Genomic DNA, 19,848 nt, shown 5'->3' with positions numbered 1-19,848 from the left:
CTCCTGGGTGGAGAGCCGTGTCTGGGCTGATAAAACCTGGAGAATCCTCAGTGCTGCACAGCGGGATGACAGCTGCAGACCAAGGCCACCTCAAACGGATCAAAAGGTAATTATTTAAACAAAGCTATGCTCTGTAAACAAAAGAAATATTAGGATATGGACCGTGGACTGGGAGGCTGGGAATACAAAAATAACACTGCAGGCAAAATGGCACAGACTGTTGATATAAATGTTGTCTAAGGACACAGCGAGAGGTAGTTACAGAAATATCTCCCCTGGAATACGTACTTAGCAATGGCTGAAAACTCTGTGGACTCCACCACTTACTTGTAAACACATTGATGGACATATCACCTCATAATTAATTAGTATCAACAGAAACATTTACAGGATAAGCACCTTGTATTTGAGCCACCGGGGCAGTTGGGATTTCAGGGCTGTGCTGAAGGGCATTTTGTTAAAGAAGTGCCTCGGAAGAAGTCCACCAGCTGCTTTAAATAAATAAAGGGCACAGAGAGAAGAGAGGAAGCAGGAAAGACGTACAGTAAGAAATGATAAAACCAAGTGAGAAGAAGAGGGAGTCTGGCTGGGCCTAGATTAGCACCACTCCGTTTAGCTTAAGGTCCTCTACTCCCACTCGCCCTCTCTCTTCCGCCCTGTCTCCGTAACTCCACCGCACCCTTCCTTCCTTCATCCATCCATCCATCAATCACTCATCCTGCTATATGTCAATCCATCACTCAATGGTGCACAACCCTGCAGCCGTCCCCACCAAAAGTTCCCCAGTTGGTTCACTCAGCCAGAGGAGAAGCATCAGCACCAGCAGTCGCAGCCACCTGTTCTCCCCCTGCTGAAATCTCCCTCTCCTGTTACATAAAGAGACACTTGCACTGTTGCAATGCAGCATCAGACGCTGTTGTGCAACAGCATTAAAAATACCTCAGGGTCAGTGCAGAGGAAAGTTGAAAACAGGATATCAACAGAGTTATTCTGGTGGAGAGAATAACAAAAAAAATAAAAACTCATTGCGAGTGCCACTCTGTCTGTCACTTGAAGGTAAGAGTATGCCATTCAGCCCTAGCTTTATATTTGGTGTGCCTTTGTGGAGCAGAGAGCAAACACATTTCCACGTGCGACATGGCCGCCCTAATGAAGCAGACATGACTCGTGAAATAAATTAACCTCCTGCTGTTCTCTATCACAAGACTGATTAGGGCAGTAGAGGGGGCAGAATCGAGCCATTTCTCCACGCCCATGTGTGAGACACAGAGAATACACAATATACAAGTTTTCACCAGACCACACATATGGGCAAAGTTTTGTGGGTTCTTGAGTATGTTTAGGGCCTCAAAAAAGCATTGGAAGGACAGAAAACCATTCTGTGGTCCAGCCCTAAATATGCAAGCATGTTAGGATTGAGCAATATTGATAATATAAGAGTCAGGATTGCTAAAACACAGCTACTCAAACTATATATAAAGAGACACATACATCTTAGCTGCTTTCAGACATGCACTGAAGTCTTTTCTCATTTTCCTGAAATTGGAGGAGCTGTACGTGTGAACTCAAATGTGTGAGTCAGTTGTTGTGGATATTTTCTGGAACTTTTCCTGCCAGCCCCCTGGTAAATGTCCAAGTGAGCCAAAGTGAGAATACAGCAGGAAATGGAGCGAGCGAGCAGTGGGTGTGTTTTTTATGTTTCTAAAATGTTACGGACACTGACTCGAAAACATCAAAAAAGGAATACAAATATCTCAGGATGACAAAAAAAAGGCGCCATACACGTAGAGGAAGCTGAGGAAGTTGTCAAGAGTGTTCCGGACATGTTCCTGCTGTGGTGAACACATCTGACACAAACAATCTGCTACCGTTTGTTTTTCATATATGAACGATATTTCTGAAAATGACTTAATATGAATACATTATTACTAACTCCTGTGTTTATGGCTGATACCAACATTTTAAATATCAAATACCATCAAATCTGCATGTTTCCAAATCTGCCCGTGCTAATGGGCCGTATTTGTGGTTAAAACCACCTCAAATCCTCATTATATCCCTTCATATTGCATGAGGCACAATCTTTTACAGAGTCTTAAATCTGTTGTCAACACACCCAGTTCTGCAGGCACCCCCCTTTAATTCCCGTACAGAAAGCCACACTAATGCTTCTGCTGCTGTTGGATTGTTGGTAGTGCTGCAGCTTAGGTTGGAATAATCCTGGCAACAACTTAGTAAGAACCGCCACACGCTACTAAAAAACCCCTCCGCCAAATGAAGCCCAGCTCAAATGTTTATGGCTTCTAAAATTCCATTAAACCATATTTACATTTTGGGAACAATGGGGACTATATGGAAGTAAATCGTTTGCCGTATAAGCAGAAGCACTGAACTCCCATTCCATTCCACTAAATCCCCCCCAAAAATAATTACCTTCTTTATGTTTTTGCAAACAATCCCTGCCAATCAAATTCATTCAGAGCAAAAATCAGCAATTGGGATGCATCCTCCAAAGTGTCCTCGAAGTGATTGTAAAATAATTTGTGTACGCTTTTCACGCCATTGCTCCCATAAGAGCGGCGAGGCAGTACACCAGGCCAGTCGGTCCACAGAGAAGGATTGTCTTGTTAATGAAGTGTGGAGTGGAGCCACTGAGGGCTGTGTATGTCACCAGATTTACAGCGCGGCGGCCCTGTGATTCCCTGCAGCTGTAAAACAATGAGGAGGTGATTGGAGTAAATTACACTGCAGTTGTCAAGCTCCCGACTGCTTACGGGCATTTGATGGTCTCCCTCTCTCTCTCCCTCTCTCTCTCTCAGCTACAAACAAATTGTCTCTCCCTTTCACACACGTGCACATGAACGCAACAATTTTTCTCCGAACCTCCCACTCTCTCTTTATCTCTGTCTGGTATTCTGTCTGCCACTTGTTATCTTTTTTTCTCCAAATGTCAAGACACAACACTGGTACATGACCAACAGGTTAGACAGTGATTAAGTGGTCAGTGTTCTTTCTTATTGCTGCCTTCCTCTACCCTTTCTCTCCTGCAGTGTCTAAGAGAATACAGATCTTACATCCAGATTCACACAGAAACATGGAGGCAAAGATATTTCTTCTTTCGAGATGTTTTGGTCGGCATTCGCATGTGAAGGCCAAACAGCATCGAACATTGACAGGGAGGAATGTGTGAGTGGAAACAGAAAAGTGTTGCATTGAATTTCTGTAGCCAAGCACCAGAAAGAGTGAGCGTGTTGGGAATGAGATTCGATATCTTAACACTGACATTTTAAATGGACATTTAAAGTCTAACGGTGGCTTTAGTTTAGCATAAGAAACCAAATTTAGCGGCTATATATGCAGGTTTTTTAAATGTGGGTAAACGATTGACTCCTCTCCCATTGCCGGTAGAGGAGTTTGCCTTTCTGTTTCCTTTCCTCAGGTCAGTCTTGTCTGAAGTCACTGAGAAGCTTCCAAAGTTGCAGGTTGTTACAAAGATGTAAAAAATAAGTACACAAACGATGGTAGCTGTTCACGGGCCTATGCCCAGAAGTTCAATGGGCGTCATAACATTGCGCAGCACAAGGTCCAGCGTCAGCTTCCAGAATGACAAAATAAAGAACGAGAAGAGGAAATTAGCGCGTTCACCCAGGTGTCATGTTTTCATCACTGCCAATCGAATTCGCAGCCGAAAGCGTGTGCAGTCATTGACCCAGGAGTGAAAAACCAATTGTACGCTTTCCCTTTGCAGACAAAAACCAGATGGCTTTTTTGACAGGTGGAGCAGAGGCTTACGAGGTTTTGTTTGTGGAGCCACAACCTGTGTAACACAAACACCACTTTTGCCCAAACTAATAAAATAGCATTGTTACGGAGCCAAAACAGCTGGTGCGGACTATTCAGAAAAACTTTGCGACTGCATTTCATCCCCGCAGCGTAGCTTTGTGTCAGAATGTCCATTAATAAGCTTCAGGATGCAATTTCAGTCGGGCTATCTTATGTGTCTTTTAATATCTCTTGGATGAAAGCAGCGTTCTCGGGCCGGGGACATAATCACCATCAGGATTTGGCAGCACAGACAACACTTGGTAGCAGAATTAATTAATTGGCGGTTTTTGGGCCATTCATGGGATTTTTTTTTAATAACAATAAATAGAATGAATGTCCCTCAACATTCTTCACAAAGAGTATTAGGGAAACTATATAAAGCACAAAGATATTTGAGAATAGGAAAGAAAATCAGACGTACTTGGAAGAAATTCTTGAGACAACCTGATATTACATCATGCTGAAAATCACATTAACAGTAGATCCCCATGAGAGAGCAAGTGTGGCCTAATTAAATGATGATACAAATCAGTGGTTGAAGACTGTATTCTAAATTTACTCCCAACCATCGAAAGAATGGCCAGATATCCCATGTTACACCTACAAAGAAATGATGCCACATCATGGCCATTTTCTCATCTGCAGTTTCTATAATGAATGTATTGTCATGTCATCATTACTACTTGCTCTTTTCATCCCTGCTGCTTGCACATATTCAACAAATGTGGCTTTCTCGAAAACCAGGCTCACTTGTCCTACTGTCTCTCTGATGGCAAGGCTGAGCGTCACAACAGACGAGGGAGAATCCATCCTCAGAATGAAAGTGTTCTGCTTCTTAATATAGAACCATGAGAAATAGCTTTCTGCTAACAGCAGCACAAGAGAGAATGACAGTGGTGGAGGTGTGTAAAATTATATAATCTGAATTAACAACCGCGCAAAAAACGCCACATTTGCGCACACACACACACACACACACACACACACACACACACACACACACACACACACACACACACACACACACACACACACACACACACACACACACACACACACACACACAGATAATTAATTCATACAATTTGAATAAAACATGAACACAGAAGGCAATGTGCCTTTAAATTAGCAAAAAGCTATAGTTGCCATGCATACATCCCCCTGCACTATTAGTTCCACCATTCATAAGAAGCAAAGGGACAGGAGCAGAGGCAATGAATGCAAGTCAGTGGAGAAAGAAACAAAAAAATGAAAATGGGGCATTAAAATTCGAGAAAAGATGAGAGAATAGCAAAAGACTAATATGAAAGGAAACTGGAAGAACCTGCCTGTGATCAAACACAGACACAACATCGTGGTAGAAGCAAAAAGTCAAATAAATGAGAGAAATGGCAAGTAGCAGAGTTAAGAATTTCTGATGTGTAAATATGTGTGTGTGTGTGTGTGTGTGGGTGTGTGTGTGAATTTTTGAATTGTATCAAGAGAAAATGATCCAGATTCCAGGAGGAAGGTGTTTAATGAAAGAGAGGAGTACAGGAGAGAAAAAGAGATTCAAAAAGAGAAAGAGGGGCAGGGGGGAAATGGAGAGGGAATAGAAAAGGAGATGAGTTAAAAAAAAAAAATGGAGGAGATGAGAATGCTGGGAGGTGGGGGGGCAAATATGCTTAAAGGGGAGGGAAAATGAGAGAGGGGAGAGAACGGGGAATGGATATGAGACGGAGGCAGGGCGTGAGGCGTGGGCGAGCGCAACGGAGGCTGATAGACAGCCAGGAATAGAAGACTAATTAATAGTCAAAAACTGCAGGCAGGCAGGTGTGGAGAGAAAACCACAGCCAACAGGGAGAAATACAGTGATGGATGGATTCTACTCCATCTACCTAACAAGACAGGCAGCTACTGCACTACTGTATATCACACAGAGGTAAAAGCAGAGGCAGAACGAAAGGGGGGAGGGCTGAGAAACACGGGGGAAGGAGAGGAGTAAGAATGGGAAAAGGGAGGGGAGAGACATTAACAGAGATTAAGCTGGACAGAAAGGAAGAGCAAGCGAGAAACTCATTATCCAAGGTGAGAAGAGGGTTTCCTAGGAGATGTGACATGCATAACCTACGAGGGAGATTTGCTCACGCACACTCCTGCCACCGAGCGTAAAAAGCATTCAAGATAAACCGCAAACAAAGTTTAATTACGCAAATGGCTTATCGCGCCACCTCCCTTGCACACAGCGTTCAACAAACACAGTGCTGACCTTCAAAGTTTGCCACGGGTGTGGTTTAAACCACATGTTGTCTGACAAAAGACAAACACATGTGCGCTTGTCTATTCAGCTCCCCCTATTCAGCAGCAATCAATCTTCACGTCCAGTCGCTATCTTACACATCTGATTCTCACCATGTGTGTGCGACAGTGAAGCGCCTCTGTTTGTGGGTGTTGTTGTTGAGCAGCATGCGGCGAAGCAGACGTGGAGAGTTGCGTGGAGAAAGGCGGGGGGAGATGGAGGAGGGCGACCGCCGGTGTCCCCGTGGTCTCTCCGGCTGCAGCAGGTTCTCCCGCAGGATCTTCACCAGGTCTTCGTTCAGGCCGGAGTGTTTGGGCATGGGGGGCACTGCCAGGGTGTCCTGGTGGGTCACCCCCATGCCTGCCTGCTGGGCCATGCCTGCCCCGGCTTCACCACCACCACCACCACCAGCACCAGCTGAATGAGTGAACGGTGAAGGCAGCCAAGTTATATCAGAAATGAAGCGATACGCACACTACCAATCTGCTTCCTTTCTGTGATAGTCCCAGGATTTCATCAAGATTTTGTAATCTGACAGAAAAAAAAGAAAACATGAAAAAATCCTCGGGGTGATAAACTGAAACGCTCTGCAAATAATTCCTCAGACCAGCAGCTCCTTCAATGCAAAAGCAGGGGATGTAAAAAGAGAAATAAAATCCTTGGTCTCTTTCTCCGTCAGCGTCTTTTAAGGAGGCAGCAGATGAACAGAAGCACTGAGAGCTGCTGCCTTTGTCTGCTCTGCAACACTGGATGTCTGCTGTGAAAGTGCATGAGAGAAGATAAGGGGAGGATGGAAGAAGGATAGAGGGAGGGCGTAATTCAAAAAAAAAAAAAAAATCCCGGGAATTCCTTCTATTCTAGCCCTTTCTCCCCGAGGCCTGGAGGCAAACTTAAACAGTCCAGTGAGATCAAGCCTAACATGAGTTTAGCTCAACTAATTCAGTCCATTGGAGCCCAGTCCGGTGAAAAAACAAAAAAGGAACCAGAGGTGGTTCTCCTGTAAAAAGCCCCAGCCCAGTATGGTTCAGTCCAGATAGGCTTGGTTGAGCTCTGTTCCATCCAGGCGAAGCAATTTATCCTGCCTCCCTCTGCAGAGAGACTGACTGCTGACTGCAGCCAGTTTATAAGCTACTGATCCTTTGGAGCTGAGCGGAGCGTGAGCGAGTGTTTGAGGAGAGTGTGTGTGTGTGTGCGTGTGTGTGTGTGTGTGCTTGCGTGTGTGTACAATAGAGAGGAGAAAAACAAGGGGGTACGAGGAGAGATATGGTAAGCTCGAGTAACACTGTGAAAAATGTTGTATGCATGCATGCGCCTGAAAGTTGAGGCACATGCGGCTGTGAGGGAGCATTTCTAAATGCAGCAGACCGCACTAAAAGCCCCCATTAGTTATTGAGTAACCGTGAATCCAGACGCAGCCTGAGAAGACGTCCCTAGAAACGGCAAATGATGTCACGTGTACACCGATGAGTGTTCATGTGCTCAAATTTGCATTCTGCGTTTAACCAGCATCCGAGCATATGATTAAAAAACTAGGAGCCTCGCTATTGCTTCCAGTGTCGGCCACTCCCTCTGTATTAGCTTTTCAAATGAGGGTAGACACGTTGGCTGCTGAATCTAATATGCTAACCCTCTAGCCATTTACCTCTTCAGCATAGCAACCAGCAGCTTATCTTGAATGCAGAACATAACAAGCTTTTAGTCGTTCTTATATCAACCACTTACCTTTAGATGTCAGTTTACTTGATATATAGATATATATATAGATATATATATCTATATATCAAGCTGCTAAACGTGCCCCGCAGCGCAATCACACCAATCCTTCAGCAATTAACCTGTCAGCCACCTCAAGCAACACAGGTGTCATGTTAGCATGTTTTACCATCTGACACACAAATTACCTTACTAATGGCTGAATCATCCATTTGAAAACGCAAATACACAAAAAAGGGTCTCAAGCATTGCCAACGCAAGTTAGTATGTGGCATTAAGGTTCTAGCCAACAGTTAGCCGCTTTCCATCAAGGACCTTTTTTTTTAACATGTGTACCATTAGCTGATCGATTAAGTACTTAAATTTAAAAATAAATTCTCCTGACGTTTTCACCTCACTTTTACCTCTTTGAAAAACAGTTTGTCACTAAAGTGCAATGAACCACCCGGTGGAGCCTCCGTTGCTCGTGGGGTGGAGGGACACATTTGGAAGAGCCTTCGAATTGGAAAAGTCTAGTCACGCTGCTGTGACGCAATCAGTAATCTAGTAACACAGCAAATAAAGGAGGCTGCCCCTATGTTGAGACACAGCTATTCTGTGAAAAATAAAGGTTAAAATACAGATTTACATTCATGTGATTTATGCAAAAAAGACTAACAGCCCCATTCAGTACAACGGTGGCACAGTGGTGATGTGAGCTAACGCTCGTATTGCAGCAGGAGTTGTTTCGTTTGTATAAAACTGGTCACCTTTTTAGTTTAGCATGTTAGCATGCTAAAATTTCTTTTGAATTCCAAAATTCAATCTGGTGGAAATGTCATCAGTTTTGTAGAAATTTCCCTCTCAAACAGAAAATGTACCTCATGTTGTGGATTTGTGTTAGATGAAAGAAGAAAGGAAATCTGCAAAATCATTAGGCAATTCTTCCTCTGGGGAATGCAATCCATCCAGTGTGTGTTGGGACTTTGCAGTCTGATAGGTGGATCGGCCAAATAACAAATGTGGCATTTTTGCAATGTTTTATCAAAACCTTTAGCATGCAAATAATGTCCTGCAATTATCACGTTATGTACATGTTTTATTTGTTAAACTAGGAAAGTTGTAGGGAATGTATATATATTCAATTTTCTTTTTTGCCATTTTATCTTGTAAGGTATATTGAAAATGAACTGAAATCATATTTATATCTTTGCCACAATAGAGATCAAACTTGACACAAATTTTACAATGTTCAGGAAAGCCGGTAAGATTGTTTCCATTCAAGCAACCAAACAGTCACAACCTACCTGTCACTAACCATAGAAACCACTTTTGGTATTTCAGCACAATCACACAGCAGCTAGCTGTAGACCTCAGCAGTCACCTAGTAACCTTCCTAGCAACTACTTAGAATGTCCTGAAATCCATATAAGTCACACACCAGAGAGCAGCAGCAACCTGTAATGGCTCCTCGCACAACATAGTCTCCTAGAAATAAAATGTTGACTCATTTGAAACAGCAAATGCATTCTGAAGGAAGCATGATGGCAACTGGACTACAGAGGACAAGAGAAGATGTGTCAGCTCAGTACCTGAAGGGCACTTTTTTTAGTTTGCAGATATGTTATCAGGTTCCTTTTGGAATTCAGGATATATTTTTTGCCCTTATCGCACTGCAGCTCAGTCACCTGCACAGTTAGCTAACGAAGATCTGTCAAGTAAAACGAGGAAACAATTGAGGTTTAATGGCCCCTTGTAAACATTATGATTAGCTATTCCAATTAAGCAATTTGTCACAATAAATCCTGGGATAGTTTGGATAGAGAAGGATCTACCCATTGCATCCTTCATTGCTTGAGAATTGAAGGATGCATTTCTCGGCCACATTAAAAAGGACCCTTCAAAGTGGGACAGTCGTGCCACAATCGGTCTTCAAATGCAGCCTCTGAAGAATGCAGTCCTGGAATTGGGACACTGCGAAAGACTTTACTTGGACAGAACATCCAGTTAGTTTAATGACTGCCAAAATAAATTTGAGAGAACGCCATCTGCAATTAAAACTAGTGGACTACCGATCCCGTTCACCATAATCTAATTTGTTCTTGGGAAAAAAACAAAGTTTTTAAAGATTTCTCATAAAAACTTAAAACATCTTGTACGAACATGGAGTTGTGTATCATTGTGCACAGCTCATTCACTCAGCCACTCCTTGGCAACCCTCCCCTCCAGCTACTGCCACTATTCCAATCCAATCGGAAAAAACACTTCCTCTTGTAAAACCTCTTTGGCAACATTTTTGGCCTTATGAAAAATGAAGTGTAGGATGAACCAGCAACATACATCCGAGAAAAATAAGTGAAGGTGAAGTGAGGAAGAGGTTGACATTGATTGGGGGTGTTGAACCTTGCTGAATGAATAGGAGTTGCTGAAGATGTGGCTGTTTGTTGCATTTGCCTTGTCATCATCACAATCAGTCAGTCAGACACTTTCAGCCATGACAGCAGTGGAAGGGTGTCTGGCCTTCATTTGACAGCTTGCAATTCATCACCTCCTTACAATAGACAGAGGAGAATAACGCCGTCCTTTCAGAAAAGGTTTGACATACAAACACACATACATACTACGTGTCCTCTCATATACTTCTATCTTTGCCTCCCTTTCTCCTGCTACCTGTGTTACTCCCCATCGCTTCGTGTTCTTTTCTTTGTAAAACAATTTTTCTCGAGCCCTCGCTGTTGCTGCACATGACGTCTACGTGCATTTCCCCTTGGTAACCAGGGGCAACATGGAGGGAGAGGGACACATGGATCTGTCAAGAGGGCTGGAGGAACAAAAGCAAGAAAGAGGAAGCTAATCTGCCGGACACAACAGACACTCATCCAGACCCACACCACACAAACACTGACATGCACTGAGAAAACAATTAAGATGTAAACCTATAATTAGCACCTGATCAGTCTCAAGTAAAAAAAAAAGGAAATCTGATACTTAACAGTCTATTTGAGCCACACAAATTCCCTGGGAGGGGGCACAAGTAGGAACACCCATCAGTGAAATCTAATCCAATAGCCCTCCAAAAAAATCCAAGAGTCCAATCTGACAGAAACACACATCAAGGGCTAAAAAATGAACGTCTCTCTGAGTGTGTCGTGAAAAACTTTGAATTCATTTTGTGTAGGAGTTGATGATATAGTCTCAAGCCTTGTACATTGTGTGCTTGCCGAAAGGATGAGGATGAGCGATGCATGATTCATACTTGATAGGCACACAATAAAATAATAGACAGGATACACTTCACCAAACACTGCGGCAAGGTCAAGATTAGTATTTGCACTCACCTCCATATTAATTCTATACTAATAATGCTATTCTAACCATACTCATTGAGCTCCTATTCTCCTATTTGTATCCAACTCTTTGGGAGAAATTAGAGATACTAACTGTCTGCTTAATAGATTTTCAATTTGTATAGAGAGTTTACATAGCGTACGGATAGTGCATTATGTAGATCTGAGCTCATTGCCCACTGGCTCCTTGCGAAATATGATTCAATCTTGACAGACTGGATGCCTTTCTTTTGGCAGCACACAACATGCCGTCACCTCTGACTGCACAGTCTGGAGTCTAGAGTGTTATTGGCAAAAGGTTTCTCTGCGTGACACTCGACTCTCGACTTCATATAATGTCATGTCTGAGGATATTTAAGATGGCTAAGATTGATCAAGTGGTCTGTTGCTATAGGTACCACCTGCATACTGTAAATGAATCGCACATGTATGGATGGTGAGGAGACACGGATGAAACAGCGTTTAGAAGGAGGAGAGGGGCGGCTGGCTGTAAACAGGAGGACTTCAATCATCGAGTCAATGAGAATTCCTCTACAGCTCTAAGTGGACCCGAGTCCTCACAGGCGAAAATATTACCAACAAGACTTGATGCAGCTCTGCCTCCCTCAAGTGGACATCTGCTGCCACTGTGCGATTCAGTGGCAGGTAGAGATTATGATTTAAAAATATGCACAGTCTCAAGGTGGAAGCATTTCTTGGTAAGATCCCTCTGCATTGTAAAATGGAATGCGATATGCTTACCTAAAAGCGATATACTTATCTAAAAAGAAAAAAATCACAGTGGCATTAACAGGAGGTATCAATGCAAATGTTTTAACAAATTTGAAATTAGAGAAAAAAAGGTTGTTATCTATTTGGAATAAACTTCCAGAGACTGCCGATCTGCTGAAGACTGTCCTGTTTACCACGGCCTATTATCAAATCAAATATTGCTTTTACAATTTGTCATGATGCCTTTTACATCTCACGCTAAGACCTTTAAATTGCCTTGCTGTTGAAATGTACCATAAAAAATAACACTGCACCGTCTTATTGTACAGAAATATTTGTTCTTGCACAAACAATCAGCTTCTCAGTCTTTGATTGCAGCCACTCAAATGCAGCCATGCACAACAGTTTCTCACTTAATAGATTGATGGATTGAAGTTTAACTTTCAACACAGACACAAAAGATTGACACTTGAGCATGACAACAGTAATCAGTCATATTTTACTACACATATTTTACCCCACCTGCCGTTAAATGTAACTAGATGGGTGGCGATATATATTCAACTGTAAAAAAACAAATCATCTCCCCTACCACTGAATAAAAAAGGCTTAATTGATATTAATATTCAGTTTGCAAATGATCTTAGTCTTTATGAATGTTAATATGTGGTAGCAATGCTCAACATGCTCTTCCTGGGAATCGACTAATAAACACCATGAAAGCCGGTTGCATTGAGGAGTCAAGTACAGAGTTTACATCATCGACCAATAGATGGCAGTATTCGCTCAGAAATATTTTGTGGTAAACAAAGCTGTTTGAAAGATTCAGGCTCTGACTTCATGGCTTGTTGATGTAAACCATGCAGAGGCAAGTAAGTGTGTCACCAGCCCGGTGGGGTCAACAGAGATGTGGCTGTTTGTGCCGTCAGTCTTTGATACGATATTCACATTGTTCAGGGCTCATCTCCAGTTTAGCCCATGTCGCCTCAATACAGCTTTCAGAGAATTACATTAATACTGTATCAACTATCTTCTTTTAAAAGGTATCTTGGGGCATTTAACGTTATTAATAGGACGGAGGGAGTCCTCCAGCAGCGGTCGCAGGTTTGGTTCCAAGCTTCTTCCAGACTCTCTCCCTCTTGCATTGTCCTCTAAATGAAGGGAAATGGCCGCAAAAATATCTTAAAAAAAAAAAAAACAGGTCAGAACCAAACATGTGGCCACTGCAGCAGGACTCAAGCCTCCATACATGGGGCGCTTGCTCACCCTATTAGGCGCCCCGTCGACTATCATTTCTGACCATGCAGTACGCCTGAGAAACTGTGTCTCGCTGTGTTATTTTCTTCTTTATAGTTTTAACATTTAAGAAACGCTCGCTTCGGATGACTCACAACCCATGGTAAAAGCAGGCGGCCTTGTAAATGCAAAATTGAACCTGTCCAACAGTGGGAAACTAAACCGACGAGTGTGAGTTATCAGCGCCTCTCTCAGGTTTTATGAAGGACAGTGTGGTGCAAGAAAATGACATAAGATGGGGCAGTGTTCCTCAAGCGGGTAATTGTTCTGCATCGCTGTTCAAATACAGGGAAAAACAAACCAGCGCTGCCTGGCGAGAGAAAGCTGAACACTGAAGGGGGCACAACAAAAGCAGCATGCAGGAATAAAATCAAAGCAGAGCCCTTTTAAATGCACTCGTACAGTGCTGAGTTTGAGGATACAGCGTGCCTCTCTATAATGAACTGATCTATTCTTGCTTCTATTCCTGTACTTGAGGGACCTGGTTTTGTTTTAATGCTGAAAAGCTCAGCCGCACGTACATCTGTCCTCATGTTCCTTTCTGATTCTCTCCCTACCTGAGAAAAACACATTCTTTAACCTATTTTCCTGCTCACTGCAATTTTTCATATACTCATCTACCTGTCTCCTCTCCTCTACAATTCAACTACATCTTCCTGTTGTCCTGTGCTGCTGGTCTCTCAGGGAAAAAGAGGTTATAATATGGACAGTTAGTTGGCCAGCACAGCTGCCACAGTGACCCTGACAGGGACTGTGGTCCAATTCCCTCCTTCCCACCGAGGGTCAAAGGGGAAACTCTTGCTTCACACACGCACACACACACACACTGGCACATACAAGAGGATGAGTTATAGCTGTGGTGGAACTGGGTTATTCTGTAAATAATGGGCACCCACTGACGTGTAGATCTAAACATCAGATTGGTGATGTGGTTCCTTCTGCCTGCAGGCGGCAAATAAGCCATTGGTTGTGTTCTCTCGTTGGTCATTATAAAATCAAGACGCTTTCTCATGCCAGCAACAACATTTTAAATATTTGATGTACAACACTTACCCCAATGAGGACAAAGAGAAAATAATGGAGCAAAAACAAATATTGAAAGAGCATCAATGGTTGTTACAACTGCATTATGAGTCAAAGCCAATGAGTAATGACCGAGTAAAGGTAAAACTTCAGGGAGTCTTCAGATATTACTGGGTCCACTGCCATGGGAAGAAGTAATATAGACCTTGGCCGGGATCCATTAGAATACTCTGCTGGAACCTTTGATTAAATGTGTGCACGTGAGCGTGCATGGCGTTCACAGGCAGCCTCCATGTATATATGTCTTATGTTCAGTTGCATTTATTTCGGAGCGTGGCAATAGTTGTTATTTATTGAGCAGCACTCTGGCATGCACACAGCCTGCCGTGATGAGAGGAAATGGGCAAATGGGAGGCAGAAGAGAGGGAAGGACGAGAGAGAGAGAGGGAGTGAGGGAGGGAAAACGAGCGCAGCAGCATGCCAAGCTAGGAAGGAGCTCAGAGCAGCCTGCAACTGACGCAGGGTGACAGTAAATGAAAGTGGATGAATACAAATGACCATAGGGATGAGGGAAAGGGGGTTGAGAGGGGATGCGGGGGCGCGGGGGGGTGGGGGTGCACGAAGAACAGAGTACGCCAGAAATAACTCGAGGTTGTAAACATGGTGTGTTTTTGTGTGTGTGTGCAGTTGTGCTCCCACAACTTGTTCTCTTCCTCTCACATCTTTGTGAAGAAGCCCAGTTGGAGTTACAGACTGTGGAGTGCAGAAGTTTAGAGAAAGTGATCGCAGTGGCAGGCCCTCGCTCTCCGACACACCTTCAGAGAGTTGTTTGGTATTGGTCCCCGATGGGCAGTCTGGGTAGCCACGCTGCGGAGCTCTGAGTGAACATCAACAGGTAATAAAAATATATCTAACGTGATGTTTAAATCTTCCCTTCTCTCACTTTCTTTTTCTTATTCTCTGTATGCACTCTCTCTCTCCTCCTCTCGCCTTGAGCTGCGGTTGCATAAACTCGCCAACCTTGGCCAAGTGTCGCCGCATGACTCCACCTCCTGTGCACGTTGTTTCAAATTAAAAGCACTATGCAGAGTCGTGCGATTGTGTATCCACGACATTGCAGCGGCTGCAGAAACACTGTCGCTAAGGGATTTCAGTAAATGATAGCAAGCTTTACATCTCATTGTTGTACCACATAATGAGTAAGGACTGCTCATGGGATACACAGGATATAACCCACACTAGTATATACAAGGGAGTATTTGAGGTCAACACAAACAAAGGAAATACTACACTCTTTACCAATGACACACGTCTCAAAGGTGGAAGTGGTATGGGCACAATCATGTCTGGTGTTTACAATGGGATCTACTACAGACACCAGTAGAGGAGTAATACGAGTATAGCAGGCCCTGAGTAAATAAGTAGTAGCACAGATGGACAATGCAGTCATTGAGAGAGTACACCAGTTATTTAGTGTTGTACGTCTATAACAGACTCACGAAAGCCAATTTAAAAAATGATTTGATTTTTTTACTCCATGCATTTTTCTTCCATGTCAAAACCTTACCCACAATGCAACTGACAGTTCAATCTCAGTTTCAGTTGTAAATGTAGCCTGGAGGCGCGACCCTGAAGCAGAAGTGAAGAGCAGGCTACAGAGGTCTGTTATCCTAATTTCGTTTTTATCTCCATCCTCCATCTTTCTGTCGATACTTGTTATTGCACTGTTTTTAAATGTTATATGAATTAAATGTGATACTCGAGTTTCTCTTTTTCTGCTTTCAAACTTGAAGTCTTCAGATCCACTGACATTACATGAGGCATCAGACATTGTGCAACTGCACCTGGAGCAACAAGACGCTTTTTTACAACTCTTTACATACGCAGTCGTATTCCTAACATCTGTTAACGGTATGTGATGTGTAAAATTGGAACAGTGTTGGTAAGTTTGTTCACTGACATGTCAGAGAAGGAAAAGCCCATGCCATGAATAACAAAATTACGAATTTCATTTAGCGGCTTCATATTTCAGGCTCCTGGTTTTGTTGGTGCTGGCTCACAATCAAACTGTCATGGCACTGTACTGCCTGAGACACTTGAATAGCACAGAGTCCATTGTTAATGCCGTGAGATACAACTGTGGTTTTCCAATTATCAAAAGTCAAAGCGCTGTGGAAAGAGTAAATATATATTATATAATGCAAAATATTTAGTTTCAAACATGTGGAGGTGCGAGAGAAGTTGGATCCTGTTGATGTCTTCATTTAAAGAATTCATTATATTCATGAACATCTGTTGGGTTTGTCTCATTATCACATGGAGCAAAATAAGAATTGGAGCTGGTTAAGTGAATTACATTTCCCACATATAGAAGCACAGGGACAGTTTGATAAGAAGCAAACACTTAAGATTCAATACGAAAAACAACTAACGAATTAACAAGAGTTCCACGGTTTTACTATGTTTTCGTGCTGTGATTTTAAATTCAGCCAAAACTGAAGTGATAAATGGATAATACATTTAGAAAAGAACACTTTATGGCACACCACAAAAAACAATCTGATATTTTAACTAAATAACATGTTTTATAAGGATTGGAAATGCAGGGAGTGATAAAAAGGCGAGTATCGCTTCTAAAAATCAACCGACCCAAACATGTGCAACTGTCAAAAAAAAATCTAAAAGAGAAATTATCGTGATCCACAGAAAAATCTGTGTTTTAAAGATAACAGATTTAATGATTTATTCAAAATTCTTCATCTTTTCCAGTGACTGTATTCTATATTCTAATGAATTAAAGCACAGTCCATAATAAATAATAATGGAATAATGGTTTCTAACTTGTTCCGCAGCCACTTGCACTTTTGCTTTCACCTTCTGCCAGTTCATCCCAAGCCAGCTCCATGGGTTTAAGTCTGGAGAGTTTGCTGATCGTCCATCATGTGAAGACCTTGTCCCGTTCTTTTTGTCATCTTGCTGTACAATAAACCCTTGAGCAACCAATCTGTCTTCCTCTGGTACTTGTATTTTTCTCACTATCCTGACAGCCATTGACAGAACTACTTCCTGCAGCACAGTATTGTCCTCATGATACAGACAGAGAGTTTGTAAGTCAACAAAAGTGGAGACAGCTTTAGGAATTGTTGGCATTCAGTTTCAAGGCTTCATTTACTTCAGTTGAAAGTACAGCCCAAACCATATTGATTTTTAGAGGCAGATGAGTGTCAATGATTCCTTAGAAGTCGTTATCAGACATTTATGACAAATATATTATTTTACAGTTTTACCACAAGCTTTACTATAAATAACCCTAAATATAATTAATCGCTAAATTTTCTCAATATGCATCAATATGACAACTTTTATCTTACAAACACAGATATGTCAGCCAACTGTTAAATCGGTCGGGTTCTAGTGGAAAAGGCCGTTTTCAGTTTACCTTTCCCGCACTTTCCTCTGAGGTAGGTAATACTTGTAATATATTTTTTAACTGAGCTGTAAACTGCTCAATTAAAAAAAATATTTGTACTTGTCTTGAACTACTTCAATTTCAATGAAAACTGGAAAAAGGGGGGTATTCTAAAACGTTTTTTGTAAAGAAAAGATTATCCTTTGTGCTGCACATATAAGCGTTTGCATTTTCCAATGAGTTTTCAAATTAAGTGATCTTTTTCATCGAGGGACTACAGGGCTGTGAATAAAGTAAAGAGCCTCTCACTAAGAGAGGCCACTGGTTTCATATTATTCCTGTTTTCACTGAGGCTTCACTGAAGACACATCGGGCCGCTTTGGTACGGATTCAAACCTCAAACAATTTCACTGCCCAGTTCAGCCACCAGCTTCTAAATGTCTCTCGCTTCTCCGGTGCTGCCCACAGAGCGAGACAGAGGGGAAACCTTGAATATCAAGCAAACACATTAGTCTCTCCTACAGCCATGTAATTGTGTGTCACATGTTTTGACACCAGCCAAGGCAAAGCACTTCCACCAACAGTTTCCAAGCCACACTGGCATAACAAAGAGCAGAGTGGAGGACCGTGGGAACTGCTAAGTGATGGGAACAGAAGTGAAGCAAATGGGAAAAATTAACTTCAAAGACATTTCATTTCTGCTGATCTCATCACAGCGGAGAAAATGAGGCCAGTCAAAGAGACCAACACCAATTGATTTATGTTATTCCCAATGACCTTCTTTTTGCACATTTTATGGTGGAAAAGAAAAGGTCGCAGCACCAGGCACATGGTTCAAAATGGTTGTGTTTAGTCTCTTAATTAATCACGGTGTGTTTTGGGTGTAATAAACCAATCAGAGCGGGCGCCATCATCAATTCTCTGTAAAAGTCTGGCGAGCCTAAACCAAGGAGGATTGATATTATAAAGGGGGATTTGCAGTAAGAGAGAAGGCTTCTATGCAGAGGAAACACATTTGTGCTCAAAGTATAGAGCACCCGCCTATGTATCACAACCTTGGTAAAATGCCCTTTAAAATACTGTACCACTGACTTCAGACCAGGTTTGGGTTGGTCAGTCACACAATCACCTTCTGCTGCCTTAAGATAGCTATGCACCATAAACTGTATATAAAGACGAAGGACATGACTGCTCCCCAAAAGTGAAGCCAAAGCGTCTTCGAGCGCCACCTGGTGGCTGGCTGCAGTACAGTTCATTAATCCCACCCTCTCAATGTTCATGGATGGGAAATGGACCAAACTAAGAAGTCAAAGGACAAATCAATCTTTCTTTACTTCACTCCAGTTTGTTCTTAGCATATTGAAAAGTGCTATTCAATAAGTTTGGTACATTTTTCTGGATAGTGGGAGAAACGTCCTTTACATACAGTCTACCTGACCACACCTCACTTTAAAGACCAACATGCTCACGGGCGCTCAAGTGGGCCCAAATGTAATTGGTGTTATAACAACGTGGGCACTGGACAGGAAAATGAAACCTGTGTTGTGCTTGGTGCCGGTTTTGCACCAGGTGTTATAGACCCCCATGTCTCAAAAACACAGCTCATTCTACTGTTTTGAAATAAGCATACACTGATAATTAACAACTGCACCGAGATCAAGACGTTTCACATGGGATTGTCCTCTATCGAATCCAGTAAATTATTAGTCACCTTGAGAGAAGCCATCTCTGTAAACACTTGAATCTCAGAGCAGCATCTCTTTAGATGTGGTGTTCTGGCAACGCTTAAAAGCTTGTACATTTCAAAGCATATACCCCAGCCCGATAACATGAATAAAAAATAGGATCAAATAAATACTTCTGCCTGTTGTGCAAATTGTATGATGTAAAAATATTTCTAGAGACACAGCTGCACTTGGTGATGACTGCACGCACGACATGAATCTGTTAAATTAACTGTGCAAGGATCTGTTTTTACAATTAAAGTTAAAATCGTTTTTTTATTTGTTTAAATGTATTTCTTATCAACATATACATGCAGTATACTGTATGAGACAGGAGTTAATGTACTGTTAAAAGCCGTGAGGGAACTAATGCAGGTGGCACATTAGGCGTAGAACATTTTCAATTAATTAAATGTTCCACATGTCAAGTGGCTGCATATTAATTGATATATTTTCTTTCCCTGATGAGAGAGATACGTGTGGTGGTGGCCGAGCACTGGTTTACCATCAAGAAAGGACGAATTTTACATAAGCATTCTTAGA

The 19,848-nt window shown here is 42.3% G+C and overlaps 1 protein-coding gene across 4 annotated transcripts in view; it reads right to left on the bottom strand.

The window, feature by feature from the left end:
• Nucleotides 1-19,848, bottom strand: part of pde4d (phosphodiesterase 4D, cAMP-specific) — a 177,037-nt gene that overhangs the window by 88,376 nt on the left and 68,813 nt on the right. Inside the window, exon 1 of one of the 4 annotated variants that reach the window (XM_034595969.1) lies at nt 6,217-7,287. The exons of the other annotated variants lie outside the window; for them this stretch is intronic. Within the exon in view, the coding sequence (XP_034451860.1) occupies nt 6,217-6,479 (263 nt within the window). The 5' untranslated portion in view covers nt 6,480-7,287. Of the gene's footprint in view, nt 1-6,216; nt 7,288-19,848 lie in introns of those variants that run through there. 4 annotated transcript variants of the gene reach the window in all.

This window comes from Hippoglossus hippoglossus, chromosome 9 (genome assembly GCF_009819705.1).
Source record: "Hippoglossus hippoglossus isolate fHipHip1 chromosome 9, fHipHip1.pri, whole genome shotgun sequence".
In the NCBI taxonomy this organism is placed as follows: domain Eukaryota; kingdom Metazoa; phylum Chordata; class Actinopteri; order Pleuronectiformes; family Pleuronectidae; genus Hippoglossus; species Hippoglossus hippoglossus.
This window is presented reverse-complemented; position numbering and strand designations above follow the sequence as displayed.